The 25,033-nt window shown below is 33.4% G+C and overlaps 3 protein-coding genes across 3 annotated transcripts; 1 reads left to right on the plus strand and 2 right to left on the minus strand.

Annotated features, from left to right (window-relative positions):
- The first annotated feature begins 750 nt into the window (after positions 1-750).
- LOC130979150 (anthocyanidin 3-O-glucosyltransferase 5-like) lies at positions 751-3,956 on the plus strand. Its single transcript, XM_057902515.1, has 2 exons — positions 751-1,456; positions 2,767-3,956. Exons 1-2 carry the CDS (start codon positions 835-837, stop codon positions 3,591-3,593), a joined length of 1,449 nt encoding a protein of 482 aa, XP_057758498.1. The 5' UTR covers positions 751-834; the 3' UTR covers positions 3,594-3,956.
- Positions 3,957-18,849: 14,893 nt separating this feature from the next.
- Positions 18,850-20,139, minus strand: LOC130980406 (uncharacterized). The gene is made up of 3 exons (XM_057904092.1): positions 19,606-20,139; positions 19,327-19,509; positions 18,850-19,227 (listed from the first exon to the last, which is right to left on the minus strand). Exons 1-3 carry the CDS (start codon positions 20,137-20,139, stop codon positions 18,850-18,852), a joined length of 1,095 nt encoding a protein of 364 aa, XP_057760075.1.
- A 432-nt stretch (positions 20,140-20,571) lies between these two features.
- Positions 20,572-21,890, minus strand: LOC130980407 (glutathione S-transferase T3-like). Its single transcript, XM_057904093.1, has 2 exons — positions 21,138-21,890; positions 20,572-21,096 (listed from the first exon to the last, which is right to left on the minus strand). The coding sequence occupies exons 1-2, from the start codon at positions 21,888-21,890 to the stop codon at positions 20,572-20,574; spliced, it is 1,278 nt and encodes a 425-aa protein (XP_057760076.1).
- Positions 21,891-25,033: the final 3,143 nt, after the last annotated feature.

Here is a 25,033-nt window from a genome sequence, read left to right on the forward strand (position 1 = left end):
ATGGTAAAAATTCAAAAATTTAAGTTCAGTTAGTTAATTTTATGTAAAGTTAATTATTAAAAATAATTAACTAATTTAATAAATTTAATTAAATTATTATCTGTAACTTTTAATTATCAATCTGAGACAAAGTTAATTATATTTGAATATCTATTTTTATTTATACGTATACCTCGATGTGTACACCCCGCTTCTTAATCCATCTTCATCCGCACATGCTTTAAGATATTTAGATACACCTGCTTGGCATTGGCCGCTTTGTATTTTTAATATTGGGGTAGAAGGTGGTGTTTTTTAATAAAGTAAAAATTTTGTGTGTTTTTAATTTATATAAATACTATAAATTTGAGTATCAAATTTGTGGTGTTTTATTTTTTTTTTGTTAATAACTATAGATTTAAGGGTCAGATTTATGGTTTAAATTTTTTTTAAAAAAATATAATTTGTTACTCAAAATTTAAAAAAAAATTAATTTATATTAAAAAAAACACACCAATGATTCATAATGATGAATTATACACAATTTTTTTTATATAAAAAAATAGCCGGCATTGGCTATTGAGGAGTGTCAGTAAGAATAAATTTTGTGATTTGTAATAATTAATTAATTATTATTAATATTTTTAATAATATAAAATTATTTTAATAATTTAAAATTATTAATTTTTTTATTGATTAAATATTAGTAAAATTTTAATAAAAGTGCAGTTACTTAAACTTTTTCTTGCCTATTTATACAGCGTTTGGAGGGAGCATTTTTTGCAGAGATTTATCCAAATTAACCAAGCAACCAACCCCCTCTTCTTCTTCAAGTTATCTCTCTCAGACACAGCCATGGAGAATCAGCAGCACATGGTGTTACTTTCAAGTCCAGGGCTTGGCCATCTCATACCAGTCATCGAACTGGGAAAACGATTCGTCTTCCACCACAACCTCAAAATCACCATCATCGCCTTCACTTTGCATACCTCACATGCTGAAAAACGCGTCCTCAAGACTGCCACGTCCGGCGGTTTCATCGACATCGTAGAAATCCCCCCGCCGGACATATCCTCCGTCATCGACCCCGACGCCGCCATCGTCACCCGCCTCTGTGTCATGATGCGTGAAGGCGTCCCTGCCATCCGTGACGCTCTTTCCAACCTGGCAGGTACGGCCACGGTGCGACCTTCGGCACTCATCGTAGACATATTTGGGACGGAGGCTCTTGGTGTTGCAGAAGAATTGAAGATGCGTAAGTACGTGTTCGTGGCTTCCCATGCTTGGTTCCTTTCCTTGTTGATATACGCTCCAACTCTTGACAAACAAGTTCAGGGTCAATATGTTGACCAGAAAGAACCATTCCAGATCCCCGGTTGCACTCCGCTTCGACCCGAAGACGTGGTTGACCCCATGTTGGACCGAAATGACAAGCAGTACCAAGAATACCTAGGTTTTTGCAACGGAATACCCAAAGGTGACACTATACCGTGCATTAAATTCTCTAGAATTGTTACGAAATTGCTGGTCCCTAACTTTCTCTTTCCTATTATGCAGAAAGTTACCACATATATCTAAAAATAAGAGAAATCACTTCATGACAAATATGTTTAGTATAAATAAACAAAAAGAATTGCCTAAATAAAAAAAGGCATCAATACGTATTTGAAATAAAATAAATAAGCATAGAAATATATTTCATTAACAAAATTTCATACATATTTTACAAGTATAAAATAAAAATTCATTATGAGTAATACATATTTAAGTTTAAAGTTATTACTTGGTTGTTTCATATGTATGTTTGTATACTATATTGTTGTAATTCTCATGTATAGACGAAGAATAGAAAAGGGAAAAAGAATATTAAAAGAAGTTGAAAAAGGAAGAGGAACAAGTAATAATCAAGAAAAGACAGTTTTTATAAAAAGTTCTCTTAAGTAGTCTTTATATCAAATTAATTAAAGGTTATAAGTTAAGAATCCAATAGTAGAAAGTTTTTTTTTTAATTTATAAACTTTATTCAACCTTATAAAATATTTTTAATTTTAAACGGTGAGATAAAGACATTTTTTATCTATTAAAGAGATTATCATGTATTAAATTTTTGACATATAGTATAGATTAAAAATATTACTATATTTTTGATATCGTTAATTTGATTTTGATATTAATTTGTTAATTTATTTAAAATTTAATTTTTTAATAATAATTTTATTAAAGAATTATTTTATATTTTTATTATTTTTATAAATTTTATAATATTTTTTTCATTTTATTATATTTTGATATTTTTTATTTTACGAATTTAATAATTTTTTACGAGTTGATTTTTTATTTATAATTTTTTAAATATTTTTATTTTTAAAAATTTATATTTTAATCTATCAATTATTATTGTTAATTATTCTATTTTTAAGTCTAATAATTTTTATTTATTTTTAAAATTTTTTAAAAAATTTATTATAAAATTGAGATTTAAAAAAACATTATATTAATTAAGAAATTTAATATATTTTAATTAATATCATTTAGAATTATTAGTACAATTATTTTTTTAATTTTTAATTTTATTCATAATTTATATTTTTATTATTAATCTATGTTTTTAGAATATATTTTTTAACTGTGTCCAAACAAAAAGTTTAAAAAACATATATTTTTTTGCTATAATTATATGAGTAGTGTCCATTTTAAATGTTTGATGATTAAATATTTTTATAGACATGTCAAAACCTTGTATAAAATAATAGATTACTATTTTAAACCTATTAATTAATGATATAGGTGACGGGGTGCTGGTGAACACTTGGGAGACTCTTCAACAGAAAGATCTTGAATCACTGAGAAACAGAAACTTATTGGGTGGGATCCTGAAGGCTCCGGTCTATGCTGTGGGGCCCCTAGTAAGGCTGCCCGATTCAGAAATGAGTCAAGGGATTGAATGGCTCACGCATTGGCTCGACGGTCAACCGGAGGAATCGGTGATATACGTGTCATTTGGGAGCGGTGGAACGATGTCGTGTGAGCAAATGACAGAGCTGGCTTGGGGTTTAGAGCTGAGCGGCCAGAGGTTTATTTGGGTGCTTCGCGCACCCATAGACGCTGCGGACGCAGCTTTTTTCACCACTGGGTCTGATGACGGCGATGAAGGCGGCAGTAAGCTGTCAAAGTACTTGCCGGAAGGGTTCTCGTCGAGGACATACAACGTTGGTGTTTTGGTTTCGGAATGGGGCCCACAAGTTGATATTTTGAGGCACCCTTCCGTCGGTGGCTTTTTATCGCACTGTGGCTGGAATTCCGCTCTTGAAAGCATCACTAACGGGGTGCCCATGGTTGCTTGGCCTCTCTACTCCGAGCAGAGGATGAACGCAACGCTGTTGGTGGAGGAGCTCGGGGTGGCTGTGAGGCCAAGGGTTCTGCCGACCAAGAAGGTGGTGAACAGGGATGAGATCGCGAGCATGGTGAGGGAGATCATGGTGGTTGAAGAAGATTGTAATAAGGTGAAGAAGAAGAACCCTATAAGGGAGGGAGTGAAAGCCATACAGCGAAGTGCGGTGGAAGCTTTGTCCAGAGGAGGCGCACTTGCTCAAGTGGTGGCGAGGAGTGAGTGACCGAATGATCGACACCTGTTATCTACCCCCTTGCACATGTTTTATCGTCATTATTATTAGTAGGATTGGATTTGAACTCATAAATTAAATGAGTTGAATTTGAATTTGGATAAGTTCAACTCATTAGTTCGTGAGTTAGCTCGATATTATATATATAATATTAAAAGTATAGATTAAATGTATATAGAATATGCATATTAATAATTTAACACACACATATATATATATATATATATATATATATATATATGTTTTTAATTGTTTAAAATTTTATAGATATTTTTTATATATAATTTTGATGTAGAACATAAATAAAAAATTTATAATTGATAGATTGATAATATATTAAATTCATTTTTTAAATATTTTTTAATATATATAAGTTATAATTTATTGATATAGAATTATAGATTATGTTCCTATTATTCGAGTCAGCTCGTGAGCTTTCGTTGAATCGAACTTGAACTTACGAAATAGACTCGATTGTTAATGAGACAAGTTGTGAGCCAAGCTTAATTTTTATGAGCCAAACTTGAATTTAGTCTAACTCGATTCACTTTCAACTCTAGTATCTAGTACGAATTGATAATTAGAGTAAGAAAATGAGGAGAGAGAGAAAAGACGGGATGAGAAAGGTTGGAAAATGTAATGGGAATAAGACATAAATAATAAACATATAAAATTTTATATTTTTTATATTCTATTTGATCATAATTAGAATAAATTATAAAAATTTAATTTATTTTTATTTTTTATCAAACAAATTTAAATAAAAAATATAATTAAAAAATTAATAAAAATAAAATTATATTTTTTATTAATATTTTTATATTATTTTAATAATTAATTAAAAATAAATTATATTTTTATTAATATTTCTATATTTTTTATTAAAATAAATATAAAATATATTAATTTAATATTTTTTGATATAATATTTTTATTTATATTTTAGCTATTAAATATAATTTTAAACCTCTATATTCCTGTGTCAATGTTCCCTTAAAGTGGAATAGATATATCATGTGTAATTTGTATCCATGTGCTGATTGTACCCCATACAACCAAACGACATGGGAAGTGGGCCATTGTTATCCGCAATATCATAACTTCATAGGCTGTTTTAAGAAAGAAGCCTAAACGCAAAAGTTAGAGTACAGAGACAAGATAACAGAGATAATAAATAAAGAATTTTAGAGGACATCCATATAATATATAATATAATGGATATAATTGTGAACAGTAAATTTAAGCTTTTTAAAAGAATTCTTACCTGTATGACATCCAATTCAGAAATTAATTTAATAATAAAATAAAAATTGGTCAAAAAGGGAAAAAATAAATTAGTTGCTACAAAATACAACTTACATTTTGCAAGGAAGAGCAACCACAATGCAAAACGTGTTTTTCTGTCTCCTGCATGTAGATTAGAGTTGGACTTTGATCGCTTTAAAAGACGCTAAACACAACTTACGTTTTACAGGTTCTCAAAGCAAAACGAAAACTGCATTTTGCAGGATGCAAGATTGCATGTTCGACACGTGAGACGAGGAGAGTCTTTATATATGCGTTTTACGTTTGAATGTGAAGGAAGAAGAGGTAATATGTGTTTCTGCATTTTGTAAGTTGAAGGAAAGAAGAAGAAGTGTAAGAACCAATATATATACACATATACTCGTTCACACACAAACTGCTCTCTCTCATTCACGGTCTCTCACTCACGCACACTCCTCTCTCAATCACAGTCCTCTACTCCTATCTGCCGCCGTTGTCGTCCAGTAACCGCCGTTTTCGTTCCATCGTCTGTCGATGCCTCACGCCGTTCATGAGCCGCGTCGTCGTTCTCAACACCGTCGATCTCAGCAGCCACATCGTCTTTAGCATCGTGGTTCTTCATCATTCTCAGTTGTGCTCCATAGTTCTCAGTTTCTCGGCCTCAAGAACGATTTATTCAAATTTTGTCCTAATTTCTTGTTTAATCTGATTTTTGTGAACTTTTTTCTATGTTCTGACTTCTATTTTTTTATGTTGTGACTTGATGATCTTTCTATTAGTTATGAATGTTGGTTCTTGGTTCTTGGTTTTGATTTTCTGATTATTGTTATAATGATTTTCATTTTGTTATTATTATTGGTAATAACACTTATTTGGGTTTTTTTTGTTTATGATTATGTTTTATGCCTCTGTTCTTGGTTTATTTTGATCTTGTTCTATTTTTATTAGATTTTAGGATTTATTCTGATTTTATTCTTCTCTTTTTGTGTGTTTATTTTGATTTCTAAATTCATTATTTTTTTTGTTGTGATTTTTGGTTTAAGGTTTTGGTTTTGTTTTGATTTGTTTTTTGCTATGAATTAAATGTGTTTGTCTTTGGTGTGATTTTGCTTGAAGTCGCTTGTAGGAGGAAGAACAGAGGTTTTTGCATCCCAAATCAAAGTCTCAATCTTCTTGGATATGTAATTAATACTGGATAATAACTCAAGATCAGATGAAAAGTGGGCTGTTGGTTTTTATTTTTGGATAATATCCTTATATTTTTTTATCTTCTGTTTTGACTTTTTTATTCTGGTTTAAGATTGTTGCCTTGTACTACAACGATTTTACAGCTTTAATAAAATGAACCAATGATTTTGTTTGTAAACTGTGTTTATTTGCTGAAACTTATTATGATTCTAATTTTGAAAATAATCCAAAAATTTGAGGATTGAGAATCGAGAATACCTAACATTTAGAGGCACATGTTTAATTTAGTTAAGCATTCATATCACTATTTAACATTCTTGTATTAGTTGTTTAATATTATAACTCAGTTTCTGATTTCAGGTTCTTTGTTTGCCGAATAATGTTTTGCTATCTTGCTAGAGAACATCAAAATATGGCTGATTGGCTGCTTTGCTGAAAAAATTAATGGAAGCAACCTTTTTTTATTTTGTTGTGTTGAACTTTTCATACTTTTCGATTGTTGTATTATAATTTCAGTTAATGGGGAGCTCATGACGGGCTGAATGGACAGCAGCCATGAGTTCTTGGTAGGCCGCCCGGTCTGGACGATCATACATTGGGAAAGGTAAATTTTGCATAGGTTCAGCGATGCAAAGACATCGAACCGTTAGACACACAAGAGTCATTCGAACGGTATGTCCGAACTCACATATTTTGTGTTCTTGGATCGACTGTGTTTCCAGACAAGTTGATGAATTTTGTAAACTCGAAATTTTTACCTCTTCGAGATTTCCATCGCATTCGACTCTACAGTTGGGGGTAATAAGTTTGGCACATCTGTATGTGTAGTTGTGCCGTACATCGCGATACAACTGTAAAAAGTTGGTCGACCACTTATTTTGCTTTTTGTTTGGGTGTGGGAATGTATGCTATTTTTAACACCTATTCCTCCCAATGATCTTTTTGTTGTTGGTGTTCTAATTGGACAACATTAATGATTATCATCATTATTATTTTTACTATTGTTGTTAATATTATTGTTATTATTATTGTTGTTGTTGTTATTATTATATGTTGATTATAACCATTCTAAACTTACTTAGGTGGAGTCATTGGCGCTAGCTAACAAGATATACGCGAAGGTCTACAGAGCACTTTAGAAAACAACTAGATGACATGGAAGTCAATGACGTACGTTTTAACAATTTCTGTTAAGAAGTTTATTATGTCTAATAACTTAACTTATTATCATTGTATTTATTGATGTCCAGTTTATATGCTGGCCATATATGAGAGTGGTGATTCCTGAGGACCTATCCTTAAATTTGGTAGTGTGCTCCATGAAATCTCTGTTAGCGTCATTTGAATGTATAGAGTGGCACCCAACAGACCGAGTAAAACACCAGTTTGGGCTTGAACAACTTCAACCAGAGGAACCATTCCAGATTGGTGATGCTCATTGTAGGCGGTTGACCGTAATACAGAACTATGACTGGAACAAAAGGAATAGAGTTTGGGTTAACATGTGAAATTTTGATTGCTATAATACACTGTAAATATGAGACGAGATTGTCGACTTTCATCTTCTCCCGGTGTACTATGCGTGGTACACACATTAGTACAAAAATTACCTATGGTTGTCAGATAGAGTTGCACATGCAAAACCCGAGGTGAATGAACCAAAGGTGCAACTCCTGCCACCACTAGGGATGGCAAAAACCCCCTGGCGGGGAGGGTATCTGCGGGAATTTACCCATGGGGGCGGATACGGGGAGGTTTTTCTACCCGCGGAGACGGGAGATGAGGTCCCGTATAATAAACCGGGTGGGACGGGGATAGAGGTGCCTACCCCGTGGAAAGCCGTTTAACTCCCGTAAATGTAAAAAGACTATAATACCCCATATATACCATATGAGGGACATTGAGAAACCCTAGCCGTTACACACTTACACTTACAACTCACAAACCCTAAATCCCTAATCAAGTCTGAATTGAACTCTGAAGTCCCTCAACCTCAAACCTCATCCTCTCAAGTCTTGCCCTGTTCTCTCACAACCACCACCGCCGACCGCCGACCGCCACCTCCCACCACTACAGTCGGTCAGTCCTTTACCGCTACCTCCCACCCCCTCAATCCCTCACTGCCACCTCTCAGTCTCTCACGCACTGTCGCCATTGTGGAGGTCAGTTAGGTCACCGTCACGTCACGCACACTGCAACAGGGAGTCCGTCATCTTCGCCGTTGTCGCGTGTTCGTCGGTCGTCGCTCTTCACCGGTCGTCGTGCCTTCACCAGTCATCGCCTCCTCGCCGGTCATTGCCTCTTCTCCGTCGAGTAAGTCACAAAAGACAGAACTCTGATTTCTTCATTATTTGCTTTGATTTTGATGGATTTGTTATAATTTAGGTGAGTTAGGTTAAGTATAATTTATATTTCTGATGTTGAATTGTTGATTCTGGTTTCTATGATTCTGACATTTTTATTATTTTACTTTGATTTTGAATTTCTAATTCTGAGATTTTTATTATTTATTTTGATTTTGATGCATTTGTGTTTATGATTATGCTAATTCTGATTATGAAACTTTCATTGTTTATTTCGATTTTGAAGCTTTTGTGTTTATAATTATGCTGATTATGCTGATTTTGATTATGAAATTTTTATTGCTAATTCTGATTTTGAAGCATTTGTGTTTATGATTATGCTAATTCTGGTTATGAAACTTTCATTGTTTATTTTGATTTTGAGGTATTTGTTTTTATGATTATTCTGATTATGCTGCTTTTGATTATGAAATTTTCATTGCTAATTCTGATTTTGAAGCATTTGTGTTTATGTTATGCTGATTATGCTGATTTTGATTATGAAATTTTCATTGTTGATTCTGATTTTGAAGCATTTATGTTTATGATTATATTGATTCTGATTATGAAACTTTCATTATTTAGTTTGAAGTTCTTGTATTTATGATTATGCTGATTCTGAAATTTTCATTGTTTATTTTAATTTTCTATGATTATGATGATTTTAAAATTTATGTGTTTATGTGAATGTGACTTTAGAGAATATCTTCCTCTGATGCATTGAGTAATACTTTTGAGAAAAGTACTCCATCAGAAGAACCTATAGCCACTAAAGTTCAAACTACTCAAGAGACTCCGCAATCCCAACCTCAAGAACCTCCAACTGATACAACAACTACCAAGGAAGGAACAAAAAACTCTACAAGTGATATTCAAAAGAGGAAGTTAACCTTTGAAGTGTGAAATCACTTCAGGATTGTCGAAGTTAAGGGAAAATTGAAGGTTGAATGCAATTATTGCAAATCAGAGCTACTTGGTGACTCAAAACAAGGAACTTTGAACTTGCGTAATCACTTCAAAACGTGTAAGCTTCGCACCACTAGAGATATAAGACAATGTATGGTGAAGACAACTTCAACAACTAGTGGAAAACAGTTGTGGTTGGTGCATATAATTGGAATACTTTCAAAGGTTCTTGTGGATTGTTTGATGGATTGGAATCTTGATAGGAAGGTGTCCACTTTAACTATTGATAATTGCACTACTAATGATGTTATGATTGAGAATATTTTGACTAAAATATCACATAGAAACTTTATTTTGGGTGGTAAATTGTTTCACATGCGATGTTATGCGCATATATTAAATTTGATTGTCAAGGATGGGTTACAACTTATTTCACATGCTATTGAAAGGGTGAGGAATATTGTTCATTATTGGACTGCAACACCTAAAAGGAAAAAAAATTTAAGGAAACATATGAGCAACTTAAATAACCTTACACAAAAAATCTTTGTCTTGATTGTAAAACTAGGTGGAATTCAATCTTTTTTATACTTGAAGTTGCAATTATGTATAGAGATGTGTTTGAAAGATTGTCATTGAGTGAGAGTCAATATAAATCTTTGCCTAGTGATAGGAATTGGGATATGGTGGATGAGAATTTTTCAAAGATTGAGGGTGTTCTTTGATGTGATTGAATTATTTTCTAGAACAACTTATCCTACATCAAATCTTTATTTTCCTAATATTTGTTAATTAAGGCTTTGATGGAGTGAAAAAATTATGGAAATAAGGTAATTGAAATGTTGGCTACTAACATGATAACTAAGTTTGAAAAGTATTGGGGTGTGATTAATACAGTTATGGCTATTAGGACTCTTTTGGATCCTAGGTACAAGATGTATTTATTAAATTTCTTTTTTTCGTAAAATATATGGTGAGATTGAGGCATGTGTTAGAATTGGTCAAGTGAAAAAAAAAATAGTGCAAGTTTTAGTTTTAGAATATGTAATAAAGGAAAGAGAGAGAGACCAAGCTGCTCAATCAGATATGCCGCCACCGCCATCGATTCCTTTAGGTTCAAAGGGGAGGAAGTTTAGTCATGAATCTTGGCAAGCTGACCTTGCTGTGCATGTAAGTGAGGAATCCGCATTTATTGATACAAAGAGTGAGTTTGATTATTATTTTGAAGAGAGACTGGTGCCACAAACTGAACATGATTTTGATATCTTAAATTGGTGGAAGTCAAATGGAGCGAAGTTTCCTACTTTGCAAGCTATTACTAGGAATTTTTGGCGACGCCTATCTCTACAGTTGCCTCTGAGTCTTCATTTAGTAGGGGTGGTCGATTTGTTACACCACATCGTAGTAGGTTGCGTTCGGATACATTAAGGGCTTTAATGTGTAATCAGGATTGGCTTTGGAATGAACATGGCACCACAACTAACATAGTATTTGAGTGCTACCCAATTCATAATATTGAAGGAGATGTTGATGTAAGTAAACTATTAAATTATATACAACATACTATTTTTTATAATATTGAGTTATTGTTGAGTTATTATACAATTTTAACTTTAAATTGTTTTCTTTTTTATATAGGATTCAAGTAAATCGAAATCTAACATCACTACTATTACGGGATGAAAGGAGGATTGAGAATTATGTGTTTACAAAGTCATGAACTTGGTTTGGTTGTTTATGGATATATTTGGTTGTTTTATGGAATATTTGGATGTTTATGGATATGTTTGGATGCTGTTTGTTGGTTATTTCTATTTAAGTCTTTAAAGACTATAGAAATTATGTTTGTAATGACAATTGAGGATTATCTATGTTTATTTATTTTTTCTAATTTTTTTTATTTTTTCAATTTTTATTATTTTTTACAAAATCCACGGATATTTGCGAAGACCTAGGTCCTCGGCGGGTACGGGGTCCCTATTACCTAGAAATGTCAATGGGGCAGGGCGGAGGCGGGGGATACCTCCCTGCTCCCCATCCCCACCCTCAAATTTACTCTCCGTCTCCGCCCCCGTTCCCCGCCGTGGGGGAATATTGCTCCTCATCTCCATTCCCCATAGGGTCCCATTCCCCGCGGGGACTCTATTCCCCATCTATTTGATAATTCTAACTAATTATTAATTTCCATATGAATAGAGATGTAAGTATCCATTCTATACAAAAATAACAAGATTTTATACAAAAAATCTAAACGACAAGATGGTGACTTCTTTCGAAATGACGCAGTGGGGGAACGCAATGGTGAGCCAGAGGATAGAGAAATGAACAAGGTGGGAGACGCGGCAACAGAGAGGAGAATGGACACGACGACAAAGTTACGAAAAGGAACGCCGCAAACAAAGAGCACGACGCAGTGAGGATCATGGCATGGTGAGGTGTGACGATGGTGAGAAGGGAGAGCGGCGAGAGGGTGGCTACAGAGAGGTTGGATGGAGTATAGACAGCGTTAGAGATTTCTGAATTGAAGAAGAGTTATGCAAATGAGAATTAGGAGTTTTGGGTATGTGTGTGTGTAAAAAATATATATGAGAAATAAACTATTAAGGACAATTCAGTAAATTTATGAACTTCATGGATTAGCGGGGATGGGGCACGGATCCTTGCTCGGGTCCCCACGCCTGCCTCGGGGGAATTTTGTTCCCCGTCCCCATCCCCACGGGGAAAATTTCCCATAGTCGGATCCCCATTCGGGGTAGTCTCCGCAGGAATCCCCGTGTCTTGGAGAGTTTTGCCATCCCTACTGTTACCTGTCGCAGGGACGGGGCGAAGAAGAGGACAGATATTTGGGGCGGGAGGCGGGGTGTAGGGCATGTCCCCGTCCCCATGAGGACCCGTTGCCATCCTTAGCCACCACCTAGACCTCAGCAGCCAAATCCCCCCGAGCAACAGTTTCATGACCCAGGTTATGAGCAACATTTTTAGGTACCGGTTGTTGAGCAACAATATCAGGTACCAGCCGAGGAGCAACAGTTTTAAGTACCGGGCTATGCACAATAATTTCAGGTACCATCATATGAGAAATAATTTCAGGTGCCGGCTTATGGCCAACAACATCAGTTTCTGCTAGGGGTGGCAAGCGGGGAAGCCCGCCCTGCCCCACCCCGCCTAGTGAAGCGGTCCTAAAATCCCACCCTGCCCTGCCAAACTGCAGGCTGGCGGGCTAATCCCGCCAAAGCTCTTCTTTTCTTTTTTACTATTAACTACTAAATAATATATATAATTTCACAACCATAAAAGGCATAAAAAATTATATTTTTTATATTCATAAACATTAAAGTCTTTGTAATTATAAATATATAATAAATATAATTATAAACAAGTTTTCATCCAAAACATAATTATAAATATTGTCTCTAAAGTAACATAAACATAATCCAAAACACTCAGTTTTCAACTTCATACTCTTGTAAGTTGAGTTGAGAGAAGTTGGGTTTCGGCAAAAAAATTGCAAAAATACACCTTGTAAAAAAAACTAAGCCCGTTGGGAAAGCCCGCCCCACCCCGCCCTGCCCCGTCAAAGCCCGCGGTTTAAGCGGTGCGGGTTAGGCAGGCTTTTGCTCTTTGGTGGTCCCAAATTTTCAACCTGGCCCGCATTTTTTGGCGGGTTACGCGGGCTGATCCGGCAAGTCTAGGTCTGTTTGCCACCTCTAGTTTCTGCATTTATGAGCAAGAACAACCGTTTCTAGCTTATGTGCAACAACAGTACATACTATAGTCGGAACCCGAGCTGGAATTGGAACCGGAACCACAACCATAGGGGCCAGCAGAGCCGTTAATTCTAGCAGAAGGCCACCTTAGTCCGTTGGTTGGATTTGATGACATTAGTTTGTATCAAGTACTAAGAGGCACAGATTATTTATTTCAGTCATCTCAACAAAGGCCTATTGCTTTTGAACCATCTGTTGGTCATCACTCTCTCTTAGCCCATGCTAGTGACCTTTTGATGGATAGACCATCGCGTCTTGTTGACCCTCCTTGTCCTTCCTTACCATCGCATACCGAGTTGTTTGATTTGAATGAATATCCATAGCAAGAAGAGGGATTCAAAGAGGATGATATGCAGCACGAGTATTATTGTGGTAGAGTGAGTTCTCCAAACATGATTGCTTTTGGTATCTATGACACCGGCGGAGCCAGCATGCTGGATGTTAGAACTTCTGAGGCTTATGGGGATGGCGAACCTAATTATCAGGATGCTGGTGCTTTTGAGGGTTGTCCGTATAATCTACAGACACAGATTGCTCCCCCGAATAAATACACTCCATCATACTATTTGAAGAAAGCGGCGACGAAATAGGTTTGTTCTATTTTTTTGTCTTTATTCTTGTCTTTCTTATTAATGTATGGCTGATTTTATATTTATACGTTTCTGTTTATTTTCGTCTTTATGATTGTAAGTTTGGTTATGTTTTATTTTAATACGTACATAAAAAAGTGCACATGCTTAAATACGTAAAAAAGTTACATAAGAAAACACACATGCATAAATACGTAAAAAAGTGGCATAAAAAAGTGACAAATACACAACGAAGGTTAACCACTATTGACCTCCGGCAGAGCTTAGACCTGCACGCTGAGGACATCGACTACGGCTATGTCCTTCTAGTCCACATACAGCACATCGGTGAGGAGCACGCATATCCCGTGAATCCATCTCATTCAAGTAGCAGGTTGACTTCGGTCGCCCTTTAGCTGTGCGCCTCAATGTTCAATTGGCGATCACCTTCACTCCATCATATCTAGACCACGTAGATGGGTCATCCATCAAAACAAACACGCCTCTGTAGACCTTGCAAAATTTAGATATCTTGTACACGTCATGTATATATACTTGCCAATCAAGACGCTAGTTAGCACAGCATGCAAGAATGTGGCAACATGGAAGTCTCTTGACCTAGAAATTGCCACAATCACAATGTAGTTATGCAAGGTTAACAGTGTACATAGAACCGTCTCGCATTTTACGAACCTCAAACATCTCATTGCGCATGTCAAATCGACTGACAATAATGTTTCTGGCACTTCGAAAACTTTCTTCAACTCGTTTAGTGGCAAATTCTGAATATGTGAATCCATTGCGAACGTGCTCGTGAGCCTCGACACTCTTTCGAGTAAATAATTCATTTAGCCAATAGAAAGTAGACCTAACGATGGCAGTCACAGGAAGGTTGTGCGTACCATTATGGACAGAATTTATGCACTCTACCAAATTCATCGTCATATGACTCCAATGATGACCCCTGTCAAATGCCAACACCTATTTCTCAACACCAATCTTATCGCACCATCGAGTACCCCGCTCTTTAAGCCTTTGGTAGTTTTTGTTGTACTCCTATTCTATCCTAAAATAGCCTGAAAACAAACTATGTAATCATAAGCAAACACCACAAATTAATAAGACTATAACAAAAAATTTAAATGCCTGTGTTAACCATGAGTTTATGCAAGTATAGAGCCTTGAACCTCCTTAAGAAGTTGGACTCAATGTGCCCGATACGAAACACGTGCCACGTTCTTGGTGGTGACCATGCACCATTACTGCGAGCTATTGCTGCATCAATAGAGTTATGGTGGTAAGAAATAATACTCACGTCATCTCGAGTAACAACATATCTTCGCAAATTAGTAAGAAAAAACTCGCACGCGTCAGCCGTCTCACTTTTCACGATGGCAAAAGCAATCGGTGCAATGTTTTAGTTCCCGTCTTATGTCACCGCAACTAAAAGTGCACCTTTATATTTTTTAAAATGTGTGTGCCATCAATATGCACCAATGTCTTGCAGTGTCTAAATGTTGTAATACACTGATAGAAGCTCCAAAACACCTGATGGAGAACTCTTACACCAGTCATCGCTCTCATGATAAATAGGGAGTTTTTTATTTGAACACGAGATCTTGGCATCTTCGCACCCATTGCTTTTAACCACATTGGCAGAATCTGGTAAGAAACTTTCTAATCATCGAAAACTTTTGTGACAGATTTTTTCTTTGCTAACCAAGTTTTGCGATAACTTACAGTGTAGTTAAACCTGGATTAAACTTCTGCAATAATAGACTTTGCTTTTAGTGATGGGTCTGCTTCAACCAATGGCCTAATAGTATATGCAATCGTATCTGAGTCCAACTTGGCATGATCATGTGAAATCGTTCCCATAATGCACGTGTGTTTGCTATTGTATCTCCTGATCTCCCAACAACCTTTCTTTTCAATCAAGCTAGCTCGAATAAGTCAATCGTACCCTGTACCATACCCCTTGTATTTCTCATAGAATGTCTGTGACTCTTACTCATACACAGTTTAATCAACTCCTCTAAAGATAGTGTAGCTTTTGATTGCAGAGATCACCAACTCTCTAGAACCAAATTTTATTCCGATACTAAGTTCACCATTTTTCTCCACAACATTGTCTTCACCTACGAAATGCGAACCACCATTAGTCTGTCAATGCTAAATAAAGAAATGGTAGTGGTAACTTTAATTAATAAACATAACATACCCATATTCGCATACTCAAAAAATTCTGAGGCATGCATGGCTGCGAGATCTAGAGTTCGAATAAAAGACGAAACATCAAAGGGGTGCTGGTTTATAAGTGCATCTGCTTCATTTTGCACCGCCGGATTGCCTGCTTCGTCTCTGTCGTCGTTTTTGTCATTGATTTTGTAGTTGGATTCGAACTCTTATTCACTATCATTGTTATATTCTTCCCAATCTATATCCCCAAACTCATCCATATTCACCTCCTCGCAAACCGTGTTTAACTCCATATGTTGTCCAAACTCAACGTACAACTCTATCGTTGGCACATGAAATCAAGTTTGTTGATAGATATAGAACATATGCTGCATACATGCGTCATCAGTCATGGATATTATTTGAAATTATATCAGGCCGCCAAATACTTGTACAAGATTCCTGTATAAAATGTTGCTCACCCTTCTTGAAATGTGCACAAAAATTATTTTGCAACTCGATAAAACTCATGGTGCATGGAATAGCAAAGGAAAACGGACATTCACAAACAAAAGTCACTCCTTCGTGTGTGTTTGATATAATCTCACGGTCATAATATACCCGTAAATTTATAATACCTTCCATAATTTCAACTTCGTCTCACCCAACTTTTTTGACACTACTAATTGCCAAAAAAAACTCAAAAGTATGAAAGATAAAAGAATGAGACTGAGGTATGAAAGATAGAAGGATTGACAATGGTATTTATAGGCAAGACTCTCGATTAAAATTTTTTTTAAAACAAAATACAAGCTGCTTTTTGCAACTTTCAAAAAAAATTAAAAAATATAAAACACAACCTACGTTTTGTGGTTTCAAAAAAAATACATTGGTAAAATGCAACCTGCGCTTTGCAAGTTGCCTGTTTATAAAAATATTAAAACACCAAACGTAACCTGCATTTTGCAGACTTCAAATTTAAAAAATCAAAGAAAACAAATCGCTACGTGCATTTTGTACTGATATCATATTAATGTAATTATTTTATAGACATCCATTTCAACATTAAACTCCACATTTCTCTCTATATTAAAAAAATCAACCCATCGAATTTTCTCAAAAAAATTAGATCCTGGCTACATGTTTTTTTTTTTTGTGACGTACATAAGTATAATAGGTATAAAAAATTAAATTTTTAATTATTTTTCAATTCTTATATTTTAATAAAATTTAGAATTTAAAATTATAATTTAACATTTAGAATTCAAAAATTAGGATTTAAAATCTAAAATAAAAAATTATTTAAAAAATTAGTTGATTTAAAATTTAAAATAAAAAATAATTTTAATAGTTAATATTAGTTGAAAAATATTGACTTTCTAATTAACTTCTTTAAAAATACAGTTATACTATAACTCATCATTAATAATAAAGCACAATGCATGAATCATTATTTTTTTTTTCTGGGGAGGGGGTTTGTTTTGTCTAGGCAAGTTAACTAATGAAGCCCACTATTACAATAGGCAACAACTACAATGCAACAACTACAATGCAACATTGCAGTGCACTGTGTGGCTGAGGCATGCGGTAGTTAGGTTAGTGCGTGTGAGTGGTGTTTGGGCCTAAAATGGAAAATTGCATCTTGACAAACAATTGTTTATTTCCCCCCTTAATCTGGAAAAATATCCATTTAGACGTCCAGTTAACAAAGTTGTTTCTGGAGAGACATCCATTGAAATATGGGCCTAAAATAGAGAACTGTGTCAGTAGACCGTTATTATTTCCGGATAAGACAATTTTGCTTGATTTCCAAAAAGAGAAAAAGGGACAACTCTGCTTATGACTAGTCAAGACTCGAGCTTTTCTCGCAACTACCTTAAGACTATCTTCAGTAAGGAATTCATCACAGTTTTTATTTATGATCTCCTGTCATAAAAGATAACTCCACATCAGCTTTTGCGTCATAAATAGTAAATAGAAACTCAAAACATCTTTTTCTTCTCTATTAAAAGGAACTCACTTTGGTCCTCATTGTAATCCCACTTAATTAATTAATTAAAATACTTAAACTTAATATAATTAATTTTTTCAATAATATTTTAAATTTATAAATTTAAAAATAATTCACTACTACAAAATATTAATATTAAATAAATTCATACATAACAATAATATATAATATATAATTTGAGATTATACTAATTTGTAAAATTACTTAATACAAAAACAAAATTATTGTAACGGTTAATTTTAATAATGTAGTTAACATTTTAAATTTTAAAAATTATTTAATAAATTAATTATGATTTAATTATTTAATTATGTAAGTGTTAGTATTTTAATTATTTAATCTAATTAATTATTATAATTATTAATAAATTAATTATACTTTAATTATTTAATATAAATTATTAATCAAATAAAAATATAATTATTTTAGATTTTATATAATTATTTATTTTTATAATAACTTGCCAAGTGACAAGTTATTATTGGTCACAATGAATCCCTCTAAATAGGGACTCTCTCTTCTTGAATAACGTGCTGGGACTCATGTTGGTTATGCTTCAATGGTAGGTTCCCTTAAATGTCAGAAAAAGTTAAATGGGAACCCACCCATTGGAGATGCTCTTAGACCATCTCTAGTAGGAAACTCATCCCAATTCCTGTTTATGATCCACCTGTCATAAAAAGTAACTCCACATCAATTTTTGCGTCATAAACAGTAAATAGGAACTCAAAGCATCTCCCTCTTCTCCATTAGGAGGAACTAACTTTAGTCCCTGTTGTGGTCCCACTTAATTAATTAATTAAAATACTTGTAATTAATGTAATTAATTTTTTTTAATAATGTAATTTAAATATTTAAATTTAAAAATAATTCACTATTAAAAGATATTAATATTAAATAAATTCATATATAACAATAATACACAATAGATAATTCGAGGTTACACTAATTTGTAAAATTACTTAATACAAAGAAAAACATAATTAAACTCTATAGTTGATAACAAGCATTGTGAAATTGCTATATGTGTTCAATCAAGTCCTCCTTCAATTGTCTATGCTGCTGCCTATTTCGAAATTGGGAATTTCTTTGGAGAAATTGATGGTATGGTGCAAAATCTTCCTCTCCCAACTGAGGTTGTGATAAGCCATTTTCAACATCATCATACTCTAAGCCTTGAGCAAAATTTCCTGCATAGCTGTCTCTTTCATCCTCAACAATCATATTATGCAATATAATACAAGCTCTCATTATGTTGGCAAGCTTTTTCTTTTTCCAAAAACGAGCTGGACCACGTATAATTGTAAAGCGTGCTTGCAACACTCCGAATGCTCGTTCCACATCTTTTCTTTGCCCTTCTTGGTATTGTGCAAATAACTTGAGTTTCTCACCTTGTGGCTTTGAGATTGATTCGACAAATGTGGCCCATTCAGGATAAATACCATCTGCTAAATAGTATCCCATTGTATAATTATTACCATTAATAGTATAATTTACCTTCGGAGCACGGTCATTTAGAATATCATCAAACACTGGAGAACGATCTAACACGTTGATATCATTATTTGAACCAGAAACTCCAAAGAACGCATGCCATATCCAAAGGTCTGAAGATGCTACAACCTCAAGTACTATGGTTGCAACCCCACGATAACCACTCATGTACATACCTTTCCACGCCTTTGGACAATTTTTTCATTGCCAATGCATGCAATCAATGCTACCCAACATGCTAGGGAAGCCACGACCCTCCGCCATTTGTAGCAGGCGTTGTACGTCATTTGGATTGGGTTTTTGCAAGTATTCATCCTGGAACACGAAAATGACACCTTCAACAAATTTTTCCAAGCATTCAATTGTAGTGCTCTCGCCTATGCGCACATAATCATCAACAGCATCAACTGCTACACCATATGCTAACATCCGTATCGCAGCGGTACATTTCTGAAGTGGCGACAAGCCTCTTCTTCCAGTTGCATCAACCCTCTGTTGGAAATACGGATAGACGTTTGAGAGAGCGTCTACTATCCGAAGGAACACATCTCTTCTCATTCGAAATCTCCGTCGAAAAATATCAGCATTATACACCGGTTCATCTGCAAAGTAATCTTGAAAAAGGCGATCATGTCCTGCTTCTCGATCTCTGTTGATCCATCTACTAGTAATTGGGATAGGGCTTCTATCGATATCTTCTTCTTCTGAATCTTCGAGTAAATACTCATCGATCCAATTATCTATGAGTGTGTTATCTTGCCGTCTTATTTTGCCATACAAAGCCTCATTGAACATATCATCAAAATTTCTAGCCATATGGAGAAATGTAATTTTTAGTTTTCTGTCGAGGTGACAAACAAGAGTTGAAGTGGAGTTGTAGAGTCATTGATAGTTGATATTTATAAGTGTGTCTGCATTAAGTACCTTAACGGCTAGTTTTGTAACAGCTAGTTTTGCAACGGCTACTTTTGCAACGATTAGTTTTCCTTAACAGCTACTTAACGGCTAGTTTTGCAAAGTCTACTTAACGGCTAGTTTTGCAACGGTCACTTCATGAACAATAACGACACAATAATATTGACTAATTTAAAAACTTACATCAGAAATAAATAAAATAAACTACATCACATACCAGTAATACGCAATAAATAAATAAGAACATACTACATAACTCTACGAAAACAAGGAACCATTAAGTAAACCACTTGGCCATTATTTTCTCTCACATGCAATCTCATGAAGAGCTCGTCATTTTTCACTCATTGTAGATGTGTCAGCATTAAGTATTTGCATATCCATTTCCCTTTCTTTTGCTTTTATCTCCATTTCTTTAATATACCTCTGAGTATGTAATTCTTGTTCTTTCATTGCCGCTTGAATTTGTAACTCCTTCTCTTTGATTGCCATCATCTTTGCTCTATGTTCCTTCTCCTCTTCTCTTTCTTTTTCCCTTTTCATTAGTTTCTTTTCTCTAACATTTTTAATATCTTCTATGAGAGATAATTTTTTGACAACCGATGATTTTTTTTCGCTAAAATCTTCAGACATCTGTGCTTTTCTCTTACCTCTTCGCTTGCTCTTCTTTGATCCTTGTGGGTGAACGGGAGAGTCCACACCGGGTTCGTCAGCTAACGGTGTTTCTGGGTTTGACGAGGATGAGTATGCTCCAGTTGCACTAACCTTGGTTCTCTTTGAGCCGCCACTCTGTGTAGGTAGTTGGCTTCTCCATTTTTGCTCCAACCGAAGCATGTTCCAATGCCTCTCAAAAGTGAACTTTTGACCATAATTTTGTGGAATAAAGTTTATAAGCCAACCTCCTTTATATCATCAGCGTTCGAACCACTCCTTATGTTTCGACTAGCTTGATCGTAGCAACCAGCAAATTGTGCAACAGTCTTGTTGATCTTATACCATCGTTTCTTACATGCAATTACCCCCCTTGTCATGTCGGTGCAAAATTCTACACAGTAGCTATGAATTCGGCTCCAAAATGTTTCCCCCTTTTGATCGGTACCAACTACAGGGTCAGTTGAAACATTTAACCATTCACTGATCAGCATCTCATCCTCTTTCCAATGCCAGTGTTGAATACTATCTTGCCTCCGATCTTCAATATCATCATCATTAAGGTCGATAGCATCTAATCCACAAGGGTTGGCAAAATCTGAATATTGCGAATTTGGACTAGATTGTATAGGAGTCTGAGAGGATGGGTTAGAAGAGCCACCAACACCAGATGAGTTATGTCTTGATGCACTGAATTGAGTTGGAAACGGCAAAGAAGTTGGAGTAACATTTTCGATAGAGGGGTTAAATATGGATGAAAATGGAAAATGGGGTTTTTGTGAATTTTGATTTTGCAGTTGGAATATAGGAAATTGATTATTATAAGGAGTTTGAAAATTGAAATTAGAGAGATTTTGTGGATTTGGATTTTGAAATGTATTTGGTAGTATGAAGTTTTGATTTGGAACGTGAGAGTTTGAGGTTTGAGATTGTTGGGTATTTGGAATTTGAGGAAAGTTTTGTAAGTAATTGAAGAAAGAGTTGAGTTGGTTTGGATCCATTTTTCGAACAAAAAAATAATAGTAGCAGAATTTTGATTTGTAAACTTGGAAGAAGATGAAGAAAAGTAGTAGAGAGTGTGAGAATACAAGTGTATCTAAGTGGTATATATAGAGTAAAAAAATATTAATTTATTAATAATAACGGTAACATAGTAACGGCTAATTTCTAACGGCTATTTTTGCAACAATTAGTTTTACAACGACTAATTTAATATAATATATAAATATAAATAATATTTATATTATTTGATGATATAAAATATAAAATTAATTAAAAAAAAATTATAATTAATTATATTAATTATAAAAATAAAATTTAATTATTATAAAAATTAATAAATCATTAATTAAAAAAAATATAATTATTAATATAATTATTATTATAATTATACTAAATTTTATATTATTTATTTTAATTATATTAATATAATTAATTAAAATTTTATATAATTATTTATTTAAATAATAACTTGCCAAATGGCAAGTTATTATTCGTTGCTCTCAGTCTCGTTCAGAGGGACTTTGTCCCATCGATTTTTGTGCAAGGACCCCATTTTATTTTGTTCTAAGAGTCCCAGTTCTCCTTTTGTCAGAAACAGGACCTCAACATATGTCCATTAGAGTTGCTCTAACACTCAAACTGCTATTACGTCTTACGCTCGGATGCAAATAGAAAAAAAATTGCAAAGTTTTTAAAAAGAAGAAGAAAAAATATATTTTATTAATAAAAAGATATTATTAAGAAAAGTATAAAGATGTTAATTAGAAAATAGATATTACTTATGAAAAAGGTTCGCCAAAAAATAAAACTTATGTTAAAAAAAAACAGGCTATTAACAATATTTAGGTAAGTATTAATATTTTAAAAAATAAGTATACAGTATATATAATGATTAATATATACAGATATATAAATGGAACAAATATTAAAAACAGTATTAATATAGAGTACATATTAAAAACGTATAAAATAATATATATAAAAATATGGGTACCGTAAATATATATAAATATATAATAATTAATTTAATAAATAATTTTAAGTATAAAATAATATTTAATTTAATTATTTTACAAATTTTTATAATTTTATCGAAATTTTAATTAAGTATTTATATTTATTTTTTGTTAATTGAATTTTTATATCATTTAATTTTTTTTAATTCAATTCTTACAATTACAAAAATGTTTAAAATAATAGAATTTTATGTTAAAAAAAAGAATATTCTAAAATTAAGGATACAAGATTTAATTAAAGATATTTTAATATTTTTAAATTTAAAAAAATATAAATAAATAATTTTTAATCAACTAATTTTAAATCATTATAATTAATAATGAATAATTTTATATTTTTAAAAATAAAAATTAAATAATTATTAATTAATAATAATTAATTAATATAAAATATAATTTAAAAATATTTGTTTGGCTAAATTTTTATTGGTTACTTGGTGAGGTTAATTCCAAAAACATCCTTGTTTTTTTCTCACTCTCAGAAAGTCCAAACCCTTTTCGTTTCTTGTTGAGGTCTGCTGGGGTTTCAACTGACCTAGGCCTCCGTCGATCACCTCGCCACTCACCTCGTTGAAGCGCATTCTCTGCTGTCAAAGGCACTGTGTTGTCGGAGGTACCTAGTCGTTGCTGCTCGAAGGTACGTACTGTGCTATCTTCTCCTCATTGTTGTTGTAGTGATAGGATGAATATGTTACTAAAAATGACTCCAACAATGGGGGCTTTTTAGCTGTAAAAAGGCATTTATTTGGTTTTTTCTTTCTTTCTTTCTTTTTGGTGTAGTGATGTGGATTCTGATTTTACCATAGACCTATATCAAGATGGAAATTTTCATGATACAAGACACGGTTTAGAATATTTGGAGGGTGTGTGTTGAAAAACTTGCACTTTGAACTTGATGAATGGAGTTTGTAAGAAATAGTTAGTGAATTAAAGAGGTTAGGGTACAAAGGTTATGCTAAGATTTGATACTGTGAACCAGACTATCAACTGAGGATCTTAGAGAATTAATAAGTGATAAAGAGGCCATGAGAATGGGTAAATTATTAGTGTCACAAACTGTTAAGCATTGTTGGATATATGTTGTTGATGGATGTAAAAAAAGTAATAGTGTTGAGATAACTTCAAATGATGAGGATTATGTACCTATTAAAGCTAGTGGTCTGATAGAAGTAAAAATTGAAAGTGAATCAGAATCATCTAGTAAGGAGGATAAATTTGATAATAGTAGATTTGCTGCTGCAAATGGAGACAATGGAGGTGGATCTACTGCTGCAAATGGAGATAATGCTGCTTTTAATGTGTTTAATATCAAACTTAGCTAAATTTGCGGCTAAATGGAGAATTGCATTTTGACAAAAACGGTTTTTTTTTCTCCTTAATATAGACATCCAATTAACAAAGATGTTTCTGGAAAGACATCCATTGAAATTTGGGCCTAAAATGGAGAATTGTCACTATATCGTTATTATTTTCGGATAACACATATCTGTTTATTACTAATCAAGACTCGGAGCCTTTTTGCAACTATCTTAACACTAGCTGATAACACGGGCTATACTCAGACCCAAATAGGGAAAGCCAAAAACCGGAAAATAAAAACTTGCAAAGTGTTTTTTGATTTTTGAAAGAAGAAGAAAAAGATTTTATTAAGAAAGGTATAAAGACGTTAATTAGAAAATTAGCAATCGATAATACGTATGAAAATGGTTCACCAAAAAATGAAACTTATATTAAATAAAAATTAGGCTATTAACAAATAGAAAATTTGTATAGAGGAGCCTAAGTAATTATGGATCTTTTTGTTGCTAAACTTAAGATAAACACACCTCCTTATTATTTTTACGACAATTAAACAAATTTATGTGCTAAGAATATTTCATGTAAACGATATCATGTTTATTATTAATATTTGTCTCATTTTTATTTTTTAAATTTCAAAGTATTTACATTGTTAACAATATTTAGGTAAGTACTAATATTTTTAAAAATATATATAAAATACAATACATTATACATATTAAAAATATGTAAAACAGTTTATATAAATATATAAATATATATATATATATATATATATATATATAGGAAATTAGGAATATATAATATAATTAATTTAATAAATAATT

This window comes from Arachis stenosperma, chromosome 5 (assembly GCF_014773155.1).
Source record: "Arachis stenosperma cultivar V10309 chromosome 5, arast.V10309.gnm1.PFL2, whole genome shotgun sequence".
Classification (NCBI taxonomy): domain Eukaryota; kingdom Viridiplantae; phylum Streptophyta; class Magnoliopsida; order Fabales; family Fabaceae; genus Arachis; species Arachis stenosperma.